This window comes from Leuciscus leuciscus (assembly GCF_965113295.1).
Source record: "Leuciscus leuciscus genome assembly, chromosome: 23".
Classification (NCBI taxonomy): domain Eukaryota; kingdom Metazoa; phylum Chordata; class Actinopteri; order Cypriniformes; family Leuciscidae; genus Leuciscus; species Leuciscus leuciscus.
In genome coordinates, this window is record NC_138747.1 from 32,574,005 (window position 1) to 32,589,855 (window position 15,851).

At 36.8% G+C, this 15,851-nt stretch overlaps 1 protein-coding gene across 7 annotated transcripts in view; it reads left to right on the forward strand.

Moving 5' to 3' along the window:
* Nucleotides 1-15,851, forward strand: part of atg7 (ATG7 autophagy related 7 homolog) — a 114,573-nt gene that overhangs the window by 14,220 nt on the left and 84,502 nt on the right. For all 7 annotated transcript variants that reach the window (XM_082156422.1, XM_082156423.1, XM_082156424.1 and 4 more), the window contains exons 7-12: nt 441-587; nt 1,301-1,389; nt 3,560-3,681; nt 8,367-8,457; nt 8,532-8,676; nt 11,570-11,728. In XM_082156422.1, coding sequence (XP_082012548.1) covers nt 441-587; nt 1,301-1,389; nt 3,560-3,681; nt 8,367-8,457; nt 8,532-8,676; nt 11,570-11,728 — 753 coding nt within the window. The remainder of the gene's footprint in view (nt 1-440; nt 588-1,300; nt 1,390-3,559; nt 3,682-8,366; nt 8,458-8,531; nt 8,677-11,569; nt 11,729-15,851) is intronic.

Here is a 15,851-nt window from a genome sequence, read left to right on the forward strand (position 1 = left end):
AGGGGGAGTGGCCTCAGTGTGTGTGTGTGAGAGGGGGAGTGGCCTCTGTGTGTGTGAAAGGGGGAGTGGCCTCAGTGTGCAGTGTGAGAGGGGGAGTGGCCTCAGTGTGTGTGTGAGAGGGGGAGTAGCCAGCGGCTAGAGCGGCAAAAGCCATTGTGTGCTTCTTTTACCGATATATATTTATCGATATATTTTGCATTTCTAATCCAAACAACGTCAAACTTGGCACTGCACTTACTCGTGCCCGTAGCAAGACACCAGTCAAGTTTGAAATCCATCGGACTAACGGTTCGAGAGATATGCGAATAACAGACACACACACACACACACACACACACACACACACACACACAGACAGACAGACAGAAAGACGTTCCTGTAATTTAAAGATAATATTGTTTCATGACCTTCTGATTGTTTTGGCTTGATCTGTTTCACAGATATTGAGTTTGACAGCGGCGTATGACAGTCTTTGCTCCTCAAGCGGCACGACGGCTGTCCCACATTTTCTGCTGAAGTACAACGATGAAAGTGTTGAAGTCGCTCCTCTGAAAGACCTGAGCTCCTTCTTCCCAGACCTAAAGAAGGTAAAATCCAGTATAAAGTAGAGCTGCACGATTAATCGTTAAAGGATCGCGATCTGGATTCAATCACCCACACAATCTTATTCTTAAATGTTCCAGTTCCATTCGATTCGCAAGCTCTCAATTCGATTCGATTTCAATTCTCGATTTTGATTCTAAATTCGATTTTAGTTTTTTTCGATTCTCGATTCGACTCGATGAATAAAGAGTTAATACAAATCCTGTATTTATAAAAAAGAACAGTGAACATAAGTTTACAACAGGATCATTAATAACTCTTAAACTCTTTTAACTTTAGGTACACTTGAGTCCATTAAAGCAGAACCCAACTCTATATTTCAAATGCATACAATGAATAGACAGGATTATGATGGAAAGATGAAGAATTGATGCTGAAAACTGGACGAGTCGGAACAGTCGCACGCCTCGATCAAACAGGATCCGGTTATTTTATATTTAAGATAAAACACACATAATCTCCCAGCATTAGTGTAACATGCAAGCCTATGAACAGTGGAGGAACACTAATACTGGCTTTTGGCTGATAGAGAAATAAATATGGATAGAAATCGATTTGTGGCCTTTTTGTGGTGATTTTAAATCGATTAATCGGAAAAATATATACTTTTTTTTTGCCCAGCTCTAATATTAGATTGGCATGTGACTCTTCTCAGTATGTCAGTATGATATGGGTCTTGTCCTGGTTTGTTTTCTAGATTACTGTGGGTGTGTATGATCCATGTACACTGCCTCAACATCCGGGCTGGCCTCTCAGAAACCTCCTCATCCTCATCGCTAAAACATGGTACGTCTCTAATAGTGAGCTTTTCCAACGCGCTTCCCACTGGTGTTAAATTATAGCCCTGTTTCCACAGTTCCACTCATTTCCTCCTGACGTTACTTTCAATCTCAAACACGTTTGTTCTGCAACTGAAAGAATGTGAGAAAATGTGATTTCCAACCATCTGCTAATGTTGTGGGTTTGTAAGAGTGTGTTGCAGTGTTGATCCAATGACTTTTTGTCTGAAGTTTAATGTGTGTATACTCAGATTATGTACAGTGCTATGATGTTGCTTATTTGTTAGTCATATCCACCTTATTCCTGCGCCACATGACGCTTTTGCGTGAATTATGGGTGTAACTTCCGTTAAGCTGTAAACAATCAGTGAAAAAGGCTCGCAGTAAAAGGCTTATGAACGCAATACGTTAAAAAAGTGTCACAATGAGAAGACATTATTCTACTCACCCTTCACCATCGAAGATTAAAAGGAAATTTAAAAGTGTAAAAGCATCAACAAGGTATTTCAACAGACTAAATAACCTCAAGAGTCTTTCCTCAGCAATAACGGACGGGTTAAATATCACTGTGGTAATATATATATATATATATATATATATATATATATATATATATATATATATATATATATATATCTGTATTATGTAACTTATGTTGCCTTAATCAAAAATGTTCATAAACTTCAGCATTGCGTGATACTATTTCAAAGTGATTTCCGTCATTTTGTTAGATTATAAATTGCATTTACCTGTGAAAACAAACCTGGAAAGAGACGTGAGGATTGGAGGAGAATAATGGGAGATTATTCGTGCATTCCAGTGAATTATTAATTGAATATATTGTAAATTAAATTCGGGAGAACAGACAACACATGTGCAGGATATGTTGTCCTCATACTTTTACAGCGGATTGCAAAGGGAAAAAAGAAAACAATCACGAGGAAAAGAAAGCAGCGACTGAAGAGAGCTCTTGCCGTAGCTCTTGTTATAACATGTCACGTTAAAATAAATATAATAAGTATAACATTATTCTCATGATGTCTGCAAATAAATCATGAAGGAAAATTGACAGATCATCCAGTCAAACTGACGATCAGCTTTATTTGTAGGACAACCTTATGAAACCTGTTTCAGCCTCTTTGAATGGAAGTTCCCCAAACCGGAAGTGCCACCCATGATTCAAAGTGCAGTGAGGTCATCAGGAATAAGGAGGATAGCAGAGGCACCTTTACAGAAACATGATGGCTGCACACTGTCAAATCTGTGAAATTTACAATAACAAACGGCAACTGGGTTTGCTAGAACTTTACTCTAAATGTATGGAAGCAACATTTTAAATTTTACAGGTTGAACTTAAATTTACAGTTAAAAAAATATATACTGTATGTCATCAGTTGAAGTAGTTTTAAAGCTCCACTGTAGTAAAAAAAATCACAAAAATTCCATGAAAATAATATCTTCATGCCTTAAAATATCTTGAATGTAACTCGACACCCTTGCCTCATTTAGTATGCGTGGTTCTATGAATATGCAAATGAGCCCCGCCTCCACTCACTCACTCACTCAGCTCAGAGATCCACTGGTTGACGATCACACGTTGATCTGATTGGTTACAAGGTAGTTTGTGACGTCAGAAACACCAGCGATTTCAAAGCGTGTGTTTGAGACTGTCTTTGGTTCACTGCAGTTTTAAGGAGGAAATACTCAGCAATGCTGTCGACTTATGAACTTACACATGCTTTGTCTTAAAGCAGATTAAAAACACCACATAGACACATAAACTACATTAAAAGCTGGATTTACACCACAGGGGGACTGTAATATACCAAGTTACTAAAATCAGTTTTTTACCTTTAGAATTTATTGACAGCCAACTTAAAAACACAGGTGGTAAAGACAAATCCACATAGTTAAGTTCATCACAAGCAGCTTTTCCTCAAGCTGAGGTCAATAATAATATATAGCAGAAGCACACAGTGAGGAAGTGATGCATGCTTTATGAAGTGTAGAGCAGGTGGAAGATTTTGGACGCATTTTTCAGCTTTCCAGTGTTGAAATGTCACATCTGTCCTCCTGACTCTTCCAGCCGGCGTCTCTTTGTAATGGTGAGTTTAAGGTCACTCAAAGACTGTGTGTGTTCACAGTGCTGTGTGTGTGTGTGTCCGTGTGAATGCCAGGGGTTCGCAGCTGGATGTTCTGGAGGTTTTGTGCTTCAGAGACCGAACTCTACAAGGGACCCGCTCCGTTCGGCACAGCCTCATCTTTCGGGTCAAGCTCCCGGACCTCTCGGCTTCTGCAGGTGATTTATCATCTTCTGCCGGGGAGTTATCACAACAGCAGCACAAAGGCTTCGCTCCTCAGTCTGTCAGCCAAAGGTTAAACATTTAAAGCCGGTTTTTGGGTGATAGGATCCGTGAGGGACTTTTCACTCTGTTTCTTCCTTCCAGCTTTAGGAAAATGCTAATTATCTTTATAATTTTTTATATATTATCATTCATTCTATGTAAATATGGTTTTAACTCTTTATTTTGATAGTCCACTTTAATAGGGATGCACCGATATTTTTTGGCCGATACCGATAATTCTTTATATTTGAAAGCCGACAAACCGATATATTGGCCGATAAATCTAAATCCAAGTTTTTATATCGTTTTTGAGAGCCTGATTACAGAGACAAAAGTCTCACCGTTAAAATCCACGTCTCAAACACACAATTATAATGATGTTCTCAATATAATTATTTAGCCGATATGACAGACTTATGCTGCACTTTACTGTATTTTCCTTTTTTGAAGTGATTTCAATCATATTTCAAGCAGTTCATAATCATCATGTTGAACAGTGCGCATCTGAAGCGTCTCAGCTGGAGGAGATAATACATTATTTATCAGCTTTAATATATCGGCCAGATTTTTTTTATGTTGCCGATAACATTTAAAATGAACATATATCGGCCGATACCGATATGGTGGTGATAAATCGCACATCCCTACACTTTAGACATTCTACTAACTATAAGTAACTTTGCAAGTACATGTCAACTAGCAGTTATTATAGTAGACTGTCTGCTTAATATGTGCTAGCACTTTATTTAGATACTCCAACCAGACTGTAAGCAACTTTACGACTACGTCAACTTATTCTACTAACCCGAACCCGAAACTAAGTCTGACATTCCCTTATAATTAATGGCTAAAATTGAGAAAAAAGATTTTTCATAGAGCCATCAGTAGCATTATTGTTATCGGTTATATTTCCCTTCATTCATATAAAGATCCCATTAAACAAATAATAAAAATATAGACTCCTGTCTTTGTTGTTTCTACATTGAGATTAAATGTGGAATTATTACAATATATAAAAAACTTAAATTTTAGGTGCGATTAATCGTGATTAATCATAGAAAAATTTGATTAATTAGTTTAAAAAAAATTATCTATAGACAGCACTAGTATGATTGCATTTTAAAGGCATAATTCACCCATAAATGTAATTCTGTCATCATTGACTCATTCCACTTTCTTTCTTCGGAGGAAACAACAGAACTAGTAACTAAGCAACCAACATGTCCTGTTGCTCTACACAGCCATGGCTGCTTAATTAACTCTCTAATTCACATGGTTTCTGGTTGAGTGTAAGAGTCAGAAAGCGAGATTAAACTCACTAAACAGGGGTTCATCTGTAAATGAGTTAAAGCAGGAAGAATCTTCAAGTATTCACTCATTTCTGTGCAGGCATGCCTCATATCTATGTAAATTATGCCACTTAAACTATATTCACAATATTATTTGTTATTTCATGCCATCCACCTTATTTTACTTATAATGTGGGGTCGTGTGCGGCGATTTGTAACCTGAATGTGTCTGGCTCTCGGTGTCAGTCATTTTAATATATCTCAGCTGTACAAAAGCAGCTCGTTATGCTGATTGATATTGAAAACTGGTATTTGTGTTTAAATTATTGTAATAATAAGTGTAAATGTTTGTACAGTTTACTGCACTTTGTTTTTATTCTTATTTACCTATTGCTGTTAATGTAAAAACAAAAAGATTTTTCTAATTAGAAATAAATAAAACAAAGATTATTTAAGTACGTTTTACAAGAAAGTGCTATTTCAGTCCTTTCAAAATTTCACGTTTAATTCATTGTGTTAGTTTGCAATTATTTATGAAATTTACTAGCATTTTCGGTAACAATTTATGGTTACACTTTATTTTACGGTGTCATTGTTACAGTGTAATTATATATTTAAGTAAGTACTGAGTAATATTAATTAAGTGCATGTACTTACTATAGGGTTAGGGTAGGATTAGGGTTTGGTTGAGGGTTAGTTGCATGTGATTATGCATAATTTACTGTTATTAGTACATGTAACATATGTAACAAGGACACTGTAAAATAAAGTGTTACCCTCCTTGTTACATGTGTTACATGTACTTATAACAATAAATTATGCATAATTACTTGCAACCCAATCGTAATCCTACACTAACCCTGTACATGCAGTTGCTTAATATTACTCAGTACTTAAATATATAATTACGCTGTAACAATGACACCTTAAAATAAAGTGTAACCGTATTTAATGAGTGAAAATAGTTTCAGCGTGTAGATCAGGGTGAGCATGTCCTCATCTTCTCTGCATGTTCAGTATGGAAGGGTTTTCAGTTTTACATTATGCTTGTCTGCTCAAAGCCTCGGTCCGTCATCAGAGTGGCTTCATCGCTGGTGAACCGATGCGGGAGAATCCCTGACATTCAGCCTCATCACACATCAGACGTGTGAGTTCCTGTGGGAGTCTCTTGGTGTGAATTGGGGTGAAGCGGTCAGCTATGGGGGGACGGCGGTATATAGACCTGATAAGGGCATTGAAAGATCTCGAAATACTGTACGGTTATTCTACTTTCACGTGGATGGCCTCTTTCCAAAACACGTCTCTGTCCCTGATCACGTGTGCTTCTCACACACATGCATGGATGTCTTCACACTTCAGTGAGGTTTGACTTTCTGAACTGAGACATTCACTTGCACTGAAAAGTCCTGTGATTGAATTCTGGGTAATCCACCATTATTTCACAAACTACACAGGCATATATATGACCAACATTTACATATATATGAGAGATAAAGGGATGCATGATATATCGGCTACCATATCGGTATCAGCTGATATATGTTCATTTTTAATGTTATAGTTATCGGCACAATAAGAAAATTTGGCCGATATATTAAAGCTGATAAATAATGTATTATCTCCTCCAGCTGAGACGCTTCAGATGCGCACTGTTCAACATGATGATTATGAACTGCTTGAAATATGATTGAAATCACTTCAAAAAAGGAAAATACAGAAAAGTGCAGCACAAGTCTGTCATATCGGCCACATAATATTATAATGAGAACATCATAATTGTGTGTTTGGGACGTGGATTTTAATGGTGAGACTTTGTTTTTGTAATCAGGCTCTCAAAAATTATATACAATTTTGGATTTAGATTTATCGGCCAATATATCGGTTATCGGCTTTCAAATATAAAGAATTATCAGTTATCGGTATCGGCCTAAATGTTCAAATCGATGCATCCCAAATCTCGGGGCGTTCATGCGTTTGAAGTCGGTTTGTTCAACTAATCATTTTTACTAGTTGTCCAAAAAGGTACTCAACTAGTTGCCGAGTCATTGCTTTATGTAAATGAAAACAGTCTTTGCACCAATGGTCTGCTGTCGTGATATCGAATAAGCACAGCTGAAGTCATGTGATCCCCGACTAGCTCAGACTATGAGCAATTGACTTAGTCAGTACAACTCCTACTAGACAGAGCGCAATAAAATGGAAATGGCGTTTCATGCGCAGGGTTTTGAGACCTGTTGTTGTTGAACTGTTTTTTAAACTCTTATTTTCTAATGTCTTGAGATGCGAAAAACAAGTAAAACATGATAACCGTGGCTAAAGACATATCCTGCATCAAATGTTTCAATAAAACTTTACAATACGGTTCCATTTGTTTGCATTAGTTAGCTATATTAGGTAACATGAACTAACGAATGAATAATACTTTTCAAAAGCATTTTTTTATCTAATTTTGATCATTTCAACATTTTCTAATGCAATATTAAAATCAAAAACCGTATCTGTGCGTATTATTTATGGGACCTGAGCTAACAATGAATAGCTGTGTTTTTATTAACTAATGTTAATAAACAGTGTAACAAATGTATTTATCTATAGCTGTGTTTTTATCCACCTATTTTTATGCGCATTTTGGGATATCGCTTAAAAAAACGCTAGAATGGAAACGCCAAGATGCGCATAAATTCAAAAAATACGCACAAAAAAACGTATGCGTTCAATTGAGGCGGATATATATATATGTTTGTCCGATAAGACGAGATGCACATAAACTACGATGGAAACAGATTTATTGAATAAATCGCTCGATGCGCAACAAACACCTCATGTGACGTCGGCTGTGATTGGATAATTGGAGTAACCAGTGGACCAATGGCATCGCAGCATCTCTAATGTTGGTGTGTGTGATCAGAATGATTTGGTTTAATTCCCTCCAGAAGCGTCTCACACGAGTGTGTACGAGCGTTCATTGTGTTTCGTCTGACGCTCTGAGACACACTCGTTTATGATGGAGGGAAAAGAGTCACAGTTTCTTCCCAGAATGCAGCAACTTCCATTTTTACTATTAATATTTTGCACCAATTTCCCAGGAAGTGAAGATTTTGTTCTCTGGGATGGAAACAGTTTATTTGCAATTATTTTCATTCCAATTTTGCACACCAGTTCAATTCAATGGAAGAATAGTTATTGTTAGTTAATGCATAAACCAGTATTAACATATTGTAAAGTGTTACCAATATTTAATTGTCAATTGACCTTATTTTCCCAGATTTTATGACAGAATTGTGTTAAAAGTTTAATAAATAAATCTCTTTTTTTGCATTATATGTGAGTTTAATAGCTTGTTTCTGCAGTGTGTCCGAAGAGCGTGGGGTGGGAGAAGAACCCTAAAGGAGCGATGGGACCCAGAAGTGTCAATCTCAGCGAATGCATGGACCCTAAAAGGTACTGAACACGGCGTGGACGTTTATGAAATGTTTTTCTCAGTGGTATGCCACACATTTGATGATTTCTCCCAGGCTGGCCGAGTCTTCTGTGGATCTGAACCTGAAGCTGATGCGCTGGAGGCTCGTCCCGTCTCTGGATCTGGATAAAGTCGTGTCCACGAAGTGTCTGTTACTGGGAGCTGGAACACTGGGATGCAATGTGGCTCGAACACTGATGGTGAGAGACGTTTACTTCAGATTATCAGCAATTTACAGTCGAACCAAAAAATGATTAAGACACCAGATATAATTTTTGATATGTTTTACTAGTGTGATCAGGACACTATAGTTCATTACTGTAAGTGAGGAGAGCAAAAATAAAGTAAACTGTGACATATTATACCCAAGAATTCTTCATACAGTGACTACCAGTAACATTTATAAACATTTGAGACCAAAAATGATTCAGACACTTTGACCTGAACATGTTTTGCTGAAGTGTTTTTTCTTTAATTGCTAATGCTCTTTTTACACACAGACTGAACACAATGAAGCATTGCTTGGTGATTGGTTGAGCTAAACTGGTATTATCTAATTGTGTAGTTAAATTTAACAGCTGACAGATATTCAACATAATTCATGTGTGAGACAGTCTAACAGAAGGACGGACAAAACCAGTCAAATATCAACTGAGTTCTGCTCATATTTCATTACCATTGTCTAAACTATAGCGAATAAACTGTGATAATGTGAGAAATGTTGAAGGAGTCTTAATAGATGTAGGTTTGACTGTCTCATCTGACCGGTGACGGAAACACTTTCTTTGCCTTCAGTATGGATTCCTTGGCTTGCTTTATGTCATTAAGTACTTATTTGCTTTCACCATAATTGCTTCTTAATGGTTTTTGAAATTGTTGTAAGCTTAGGACTGTAATTATAGAAAGATTGAGACAGATGCTGCCATTTCAAAATAATGTTGGTGTCACTCGATGGCTGAGATAAACATGTTGGCAGTATGAAAATGAAAATGATTGCAACATTAAGAGAGTTCTCACATTTAGTTCCAAGAGCGGTTCTCATTAATTTAGTCTTATATGTAAATGCTCCAAATGGACCCGGACCCTTTTATAGTGGTTCACTTATAGTGTGCCTTGTGAATGCAAAGCGATTCATTTTTCTATAAGAGTCTATAAGAAGCCTAATTTACAGAGAAAGGAGGTGTGTTTGTGCTGAAAAGAATATGCTATGTAAATATCAGTTTATCCCACCTGTGTTGTTTTCAGTTGATGAATGAACAAAACTTCACTAAACATTATTTTATCATGAAATTCAGGCAATAAATGTGTTTTTTTTTGTGGGACTTTAATGTGTGCTGACAGATGGCTCATCATCTCTTTCTCTTTACCACTAGTTACAGCACCAATTAAACATTAACGAACATGATGAAAGATACAGAACAACTTACTGAAATCAATCCTGTCTCATGTAATCCATCAATCAGTGTTTCAATCGCGGAAAGACCAAAAAAAAAAGCTTGAGAGCAATAATGTCACGTAACGTCACATTCACCTCACAAAAGCCATTCAGTGACCAGAAAAATAACTCTAACATGTTCTTTAATATTTAATTGAATAAATCTGTAATTAAAACAAGTGTTTAAATGAACTAGACACTATTTAAATGATCATATTTGTACAAAATAATTGCACTAGAAACTTAATTATGTCATTAAAAAGTATAATATTATAATAGAAATGTGTAATTTAAATTTCGACAAGTCGGTTGTAACATTTAACCTGTAATATTATAGCAGTGTAGTGACTGACAGGGTTCCCTGTATAGTTTAGTTGAGAGAGAGAAAAATTGACATACTGTACCTGTTATATATCTAAATGAATCGATATCGAATCAAGATCGGAATTCAATTGAATCACAAGCTTGTGAATCGTAATTTAATCGTATTGTGAAATTTGTGTCAATGTCCAGTGCGAATGGCGAAGTCTTTGAGTGAGTCATTGAATCATTAATTCAAGAGATTTGTTCAAAAAACGCAGATTCATCCAGTAATGAAACAAGTGAAGTCTTTATGAGTGAGTCATTGAATCATTCATTCAAGAGATTTGTTCAAAATTGCAGATTCATCCAGTAATGAAACAAGTGAAGTCTTTATGAGTGAGTCATTGAATCATTTAAGAGATTCTTTCAAAAACGCTGATTCATCCAGTAATGAAACAAGTGAAGTCTTTATGAATGAGTCATTGAATCATTCATTCAAGAGATTTGTTCAAAAACACTGATTCATCCAGTAATGAAACAAGTGAAGTCTTTATGAGTGAGTAATTGAATCATTCATTTAAGAGATTTGTTCAAAAACACTGATTCATCCAGTAATGAAACAAATGAAGTCTTTATGAGTGAGTCATTGAATAATTTAAGAGATTCTTTCAAAAACGCTGATTCATCCAGTAATGAAACAAGTGAAGTCTTTATGAATGAGTCATTGAATCATTCATTCAAGAGATTTGTCCAAAAACGCTGATTCATCCAGTAATGAAACAAGTGAAGTCTTTATGAGTGAGTAATTGAATCATTCATTCAAGAGATTTGTCCAAAAACGCTGATTCATCCAGTAATGAAACAAGTGAAGTCTTTATGAGTGAGTAATTCATAAAAGTAATTGAATCATTCATTTAAGAGATTCTTTCAAAAACGCTGATTCATCCAGTAATGAAACAAGTGAATTCTTTATGAGTGAGTAATTGAATCATTCATTTAAGAGATTTGTTCAAAAACACTGATTCATCCAGTAATGAAACAAATGAAGTCTTTATTAGTGAGTCACTGAATCATTAATTTAAGAGATTTGTTCAAAAACACTGATTCATCCAGTAATGAAACAAGTGAAGTCTTTATGACTGAGTCATTGAATCATTCACTCAAGAGATTTGTTCAAAAACGCTGATTCATCCAGTAATTGAACATGACTACATCAGGAGCGGTAGCATCTGCTTCCACTGGATTACAGGTGCTTAGTGAATAAAATGCTGTTTTTTTGTGCTGAAATACTGCAAACAGCACAAATGTTAAGTGTTTAGTTCTGGCTAAATGTTTTCTGCTGTGTTTGTTTTGAGGGCTGGGGTGTGAGGCACATCACTTTTGTGGACAACGCAAAGATCTCCTACTCGAACCCGGTGCGACAGCCGCTGTATGAGTTTGAAGACTGTCTGAGTGGAGGGAAGGTGAAAGCTCTCGCCGCAGTGGACAGACTACAGAAGATCTTTCCTGGTGTGGTGAGGAAATCTTTCAACAATATATAGAGTGAAAAATGTAAAGTCTAGGTCTGCAGTTGCATATTTCTAATTTTCTCACTGCATATTAGACCAGGGGTCTCAAACTCAAATACCTGAGAAGCATTGATATTAGAGCTGCAGGATTAATCATTAAAAATGGCAATCTTGAATAAAGCGGCATCAAGATTACACACAATCCACAAAATCTCATTTCTAAATTACATTGATTTGCCTATTAAAGCTTTGATAAATCGGATCACAGTGAACATTCAGATCTGAGTTCTGATCCAGAGAGAGCTGTTGTCATGTATAGATGTGAAACAGCTTCACAAACAGTCTTTAACACACAGTATCATTAATTCTGTCTTACAATCATTCAGATTATCACAGAAGTACTGAGATAAAAGTTTATAGTTCAGATATAAACACTGACGTCTACGGTAGAGATAAAAATAGAGTAAGGCCCCGATCACACCTAGGTGCACAGCACTGCCCAATCACACAGAACGAGCAGTGCGCTGCGTTTTTTATGTTGCTAGGCAACCACTGAAACAACTGTCCTGTCAGTCAAGTAAACGTCAAATCAGCATTTTATTAACTTTATTTACTTTCTGTTAACATTGTGGTAGTTACGGTTCGTGAAGTCGTTAAGCTCCTGGTAACCCGCGAGAGCACCACAAGTTTATCCTCCATCATCGCACTCTCCGGGCGTTCAAGCAACTGTAGCTTTCATCACTAAAACGAAAGGCCCGCCTCTCCATTCAATTGATTGGACAGTGGGAAAAAACGCGATGACGTCGGGCGCTTTTTCCGCTTGGAGTTGCTTTTTTTTCAACTTCAAAAACGCGAGGCGCAGCAGGCGGTAAAACGCGAGGCGCAGGAGGCGCATAAACAGCGCGCAGAACGCTCACTGCCATAGGAAACCAATTGAAAAGAGGCGCCTCTCACTGCCAAAAATGCGTCAGGTGTGATCGGCCCCTTAATCACCTTTTAAAGTAACTTGGCACTTCAAATAATGATTTTATCGATTACATCGGTGTTGTACAGTTACTTGTCGGTGGCGACAAGTGAGTGTTAAAAATGTAATTGTCACTTTATTAGTGAGTCATTGAATCATTCACTCAAGAGATTCGTTCAAAAACACTGATCGCTGATTTATCCAGTAATGAAACAAGGAAAGTCTTTGTGAGTGAGTCATTGAATCATTCATTCAAGAGATTTGTTCAAAAACGTTGATTCATCCAGTAACCCAGAGGGGATTCATACATTTTGGGGCATCTCGCCCGGGGGGGCGGGGTTACGTCCTGCGTCACATCTCTCATGCGGGTTCTCGTCGACCAGGGTCAGCGCGCACCATATCGCACACAGGCAGGCACAGAACTAGCTAGTGAACCTAGGTCTTAAATCTAATAAGTTATGCTTTTTACAACACGTTTTTTGATGGAAAAGTGATGTTTAATTTCCATAGTCTTTGTTTAGTGAACGAAAGCGAAATCAGGAATTGCGGTCTTTCAGTTTGTTTATCGTTACCTAGCTACCAAGGGTTTAAGTTGTACAAGATGTGCTGTAGCCTTAATTACAATGGCCAAGTCGCGTTTCATATTAACAGATGAATAGGCTTCGCTCAGTTTATTAAATACATCCAACCTGAAATGTCTCTTACAAACTATGAAGGGACAATGAATCAATACACTGACATGGCAATGCTAGACAGATAGCCTACTTTGTTTGCACAGTCCTACCGTGATTTTGTCACTCTTCTCTCCACTCCTAGACCTACGTCTGGTGACAGCGGGGAAACTTTTACCTCGATAAAGTTAGGCCTACTTATTGTATTGCAGAAAAGAAAAGTAAACTTCCAGTAAACTCCAGTTAACCAGTTCATGTTTCTTCTTTAGGTGATTCAAGCAGTAACGACTAATTAGACTCAATACTGCTATTACAGGTGGAATTATGAAATAGAAACAGGCCTTAATGCAAGATTTTAATCATGTCAATACACAATAAATAGAACATTTAATTAATAAATTAATCAATAAGTCAGGACAGCCCATTCATGCAGGTAGTGAAATAGTTAAATCAAATACAAATACACAGTAAAAAAAAAAGGTTGTTACCTTATCAAGTCAATTAAAAAATATATTTCATGGTGTGCATGGTGTGTTAATTGTTTGTGTATGGTGTGTATGTGGTTTTTTTTTTTTTGTAATGCAATGTTTTCAACATAGGGAAATATATACAGCATTTGTCAAATTTCCCCTTAACCCCCCCCCCCACCCCCACCCCCAATCCCTTACCAACAACACATGGATCAGCATTAGTCAGCAGAGTACAAATACATGTGTGAAGTAATCATACAAAATAAACACACACAAAAAAAGAAAGAAACAAAAAAAGAAAAGAAAAAGAAACACCTATTTACAAAGCAACTCTTGTGTGTATGTCTGTTGATTGTTTTAGAAATGCTGTATATATTTCCCTATGTTGAAAACATTGCATTACAAAAAAAAAAAACCCACATACACACCATACACAAACAATTAACACACCATGCACACCATGAAATATATTTTTTAATTGACTTGATAAGGTAACAACCTTTTTTTTTTACTGTGTATTTGTATTTGATTTAACTATTTCACTACCTGCATGAATGGGCTGTCCTGACTTATTGATTAATTGATTAATTAAATGTTCTATTTATTGTGTATTGACATGATTAAAATCTTGCATTAAGGCCTGTTTCTATTTCATAATTCCACCTGTAATAGCAGTATTGAGTCTAATTAGTCGTTACTGCTTGAATCACCTAAAGAAGAAACATGAACTGGTTAACTGGAGTTTACTGGAAGTTTACTTTTCTTTTCTGCAATACAATAAGTAGGCCTAACTTTATCGAGGTAAAAGTTTCCCCGCTGTCACCAGACGTAGGTCTAGGAGTGGAGAGAAGAGTGACAAAATCACGGTAGGACTGTGCAAACAAAGTAGGCTATCTGTCTAGCATTGCCATGTCAGTGTATTGATTCATTGTCCCTTCATAGTTTGTAAGAGACATTTCAGGTTGGATGTATTTAATAAACTGAGCGAAACTAAGACTATGGAAATTAAACATCACTTTTCCATCAAAAAACGTGTTGTAAAAAGCATAACTTATTAGATTTAAGACCTAGGTTCGCTAGCTAGTTCTGTGCCTGCCTGTGTGCGCTATGGTGCGCGCTGACCCTGGTCGACGAGAACCCGCATGAGAGATGTGACGCAGGACGTAACCCCGCCCCCCCGGGCGAGATGCCCCAAAATGTATGAATCCCTAACCCAGAATCACTAAATCATTCATTCACACAGATTTTTTTATTTTTTTATGTAAAATAGACTGCAGCAATTAATTGTCAGAACTGCTAGTAAATTACGTTATTTTGTCTATTAGTCAAATCAGAATTGTGGGAGAATGTTTTTCTTTTTTGTTTAACCCTGCAAAAAAACCTGAACAGTTTGAACATGAAACCTGAACCATTGAACAGTTACTAATACAAATGTAAATGTTATACAATCATCAATTTAAACAATGCACAGTTATTGGCACAGGTAAGTGTCCCATCATTCCCTCTGTGTTGTTATTGGACTAATGACGCCTGAATAAACTATTCACACCTGTCAGGCTGAATGAACCTATGCTGCGGGTCAGTAGTTTGAGACCCCTGGATTAATCAGGAGGGACTCAATTTCAACATGCAATTATCCAGAGCAATGAACACTGAATTATGCATTTTAATATTAGTGAACCGTGTTTTGCTGGTCTGCAGATTAATGAAATGAAAAGCCAAACAATGTATTTGACCAGTACAAATGACTGATGACAAATGACGGAAATGTTTATTATATTTGAGGAGTCTCGTAGCATTTAATCGCACGGTGTTCAATATAACCCATGCTCATATGAAACGTGGCCTCTATTTATCTGCCTCATGCATCACTGAGCACATCAGTGTCAGGTGTGGACGCAACTCACACAAAGGAGGAATATCAAACAGAAATAGTCTTTATTTAAATAAACAAAACTTACTGGAAATCGCTTGAGAATAATCTGTAGAAATGCAGAAGATTGCAAACCACACGTACATTTGTA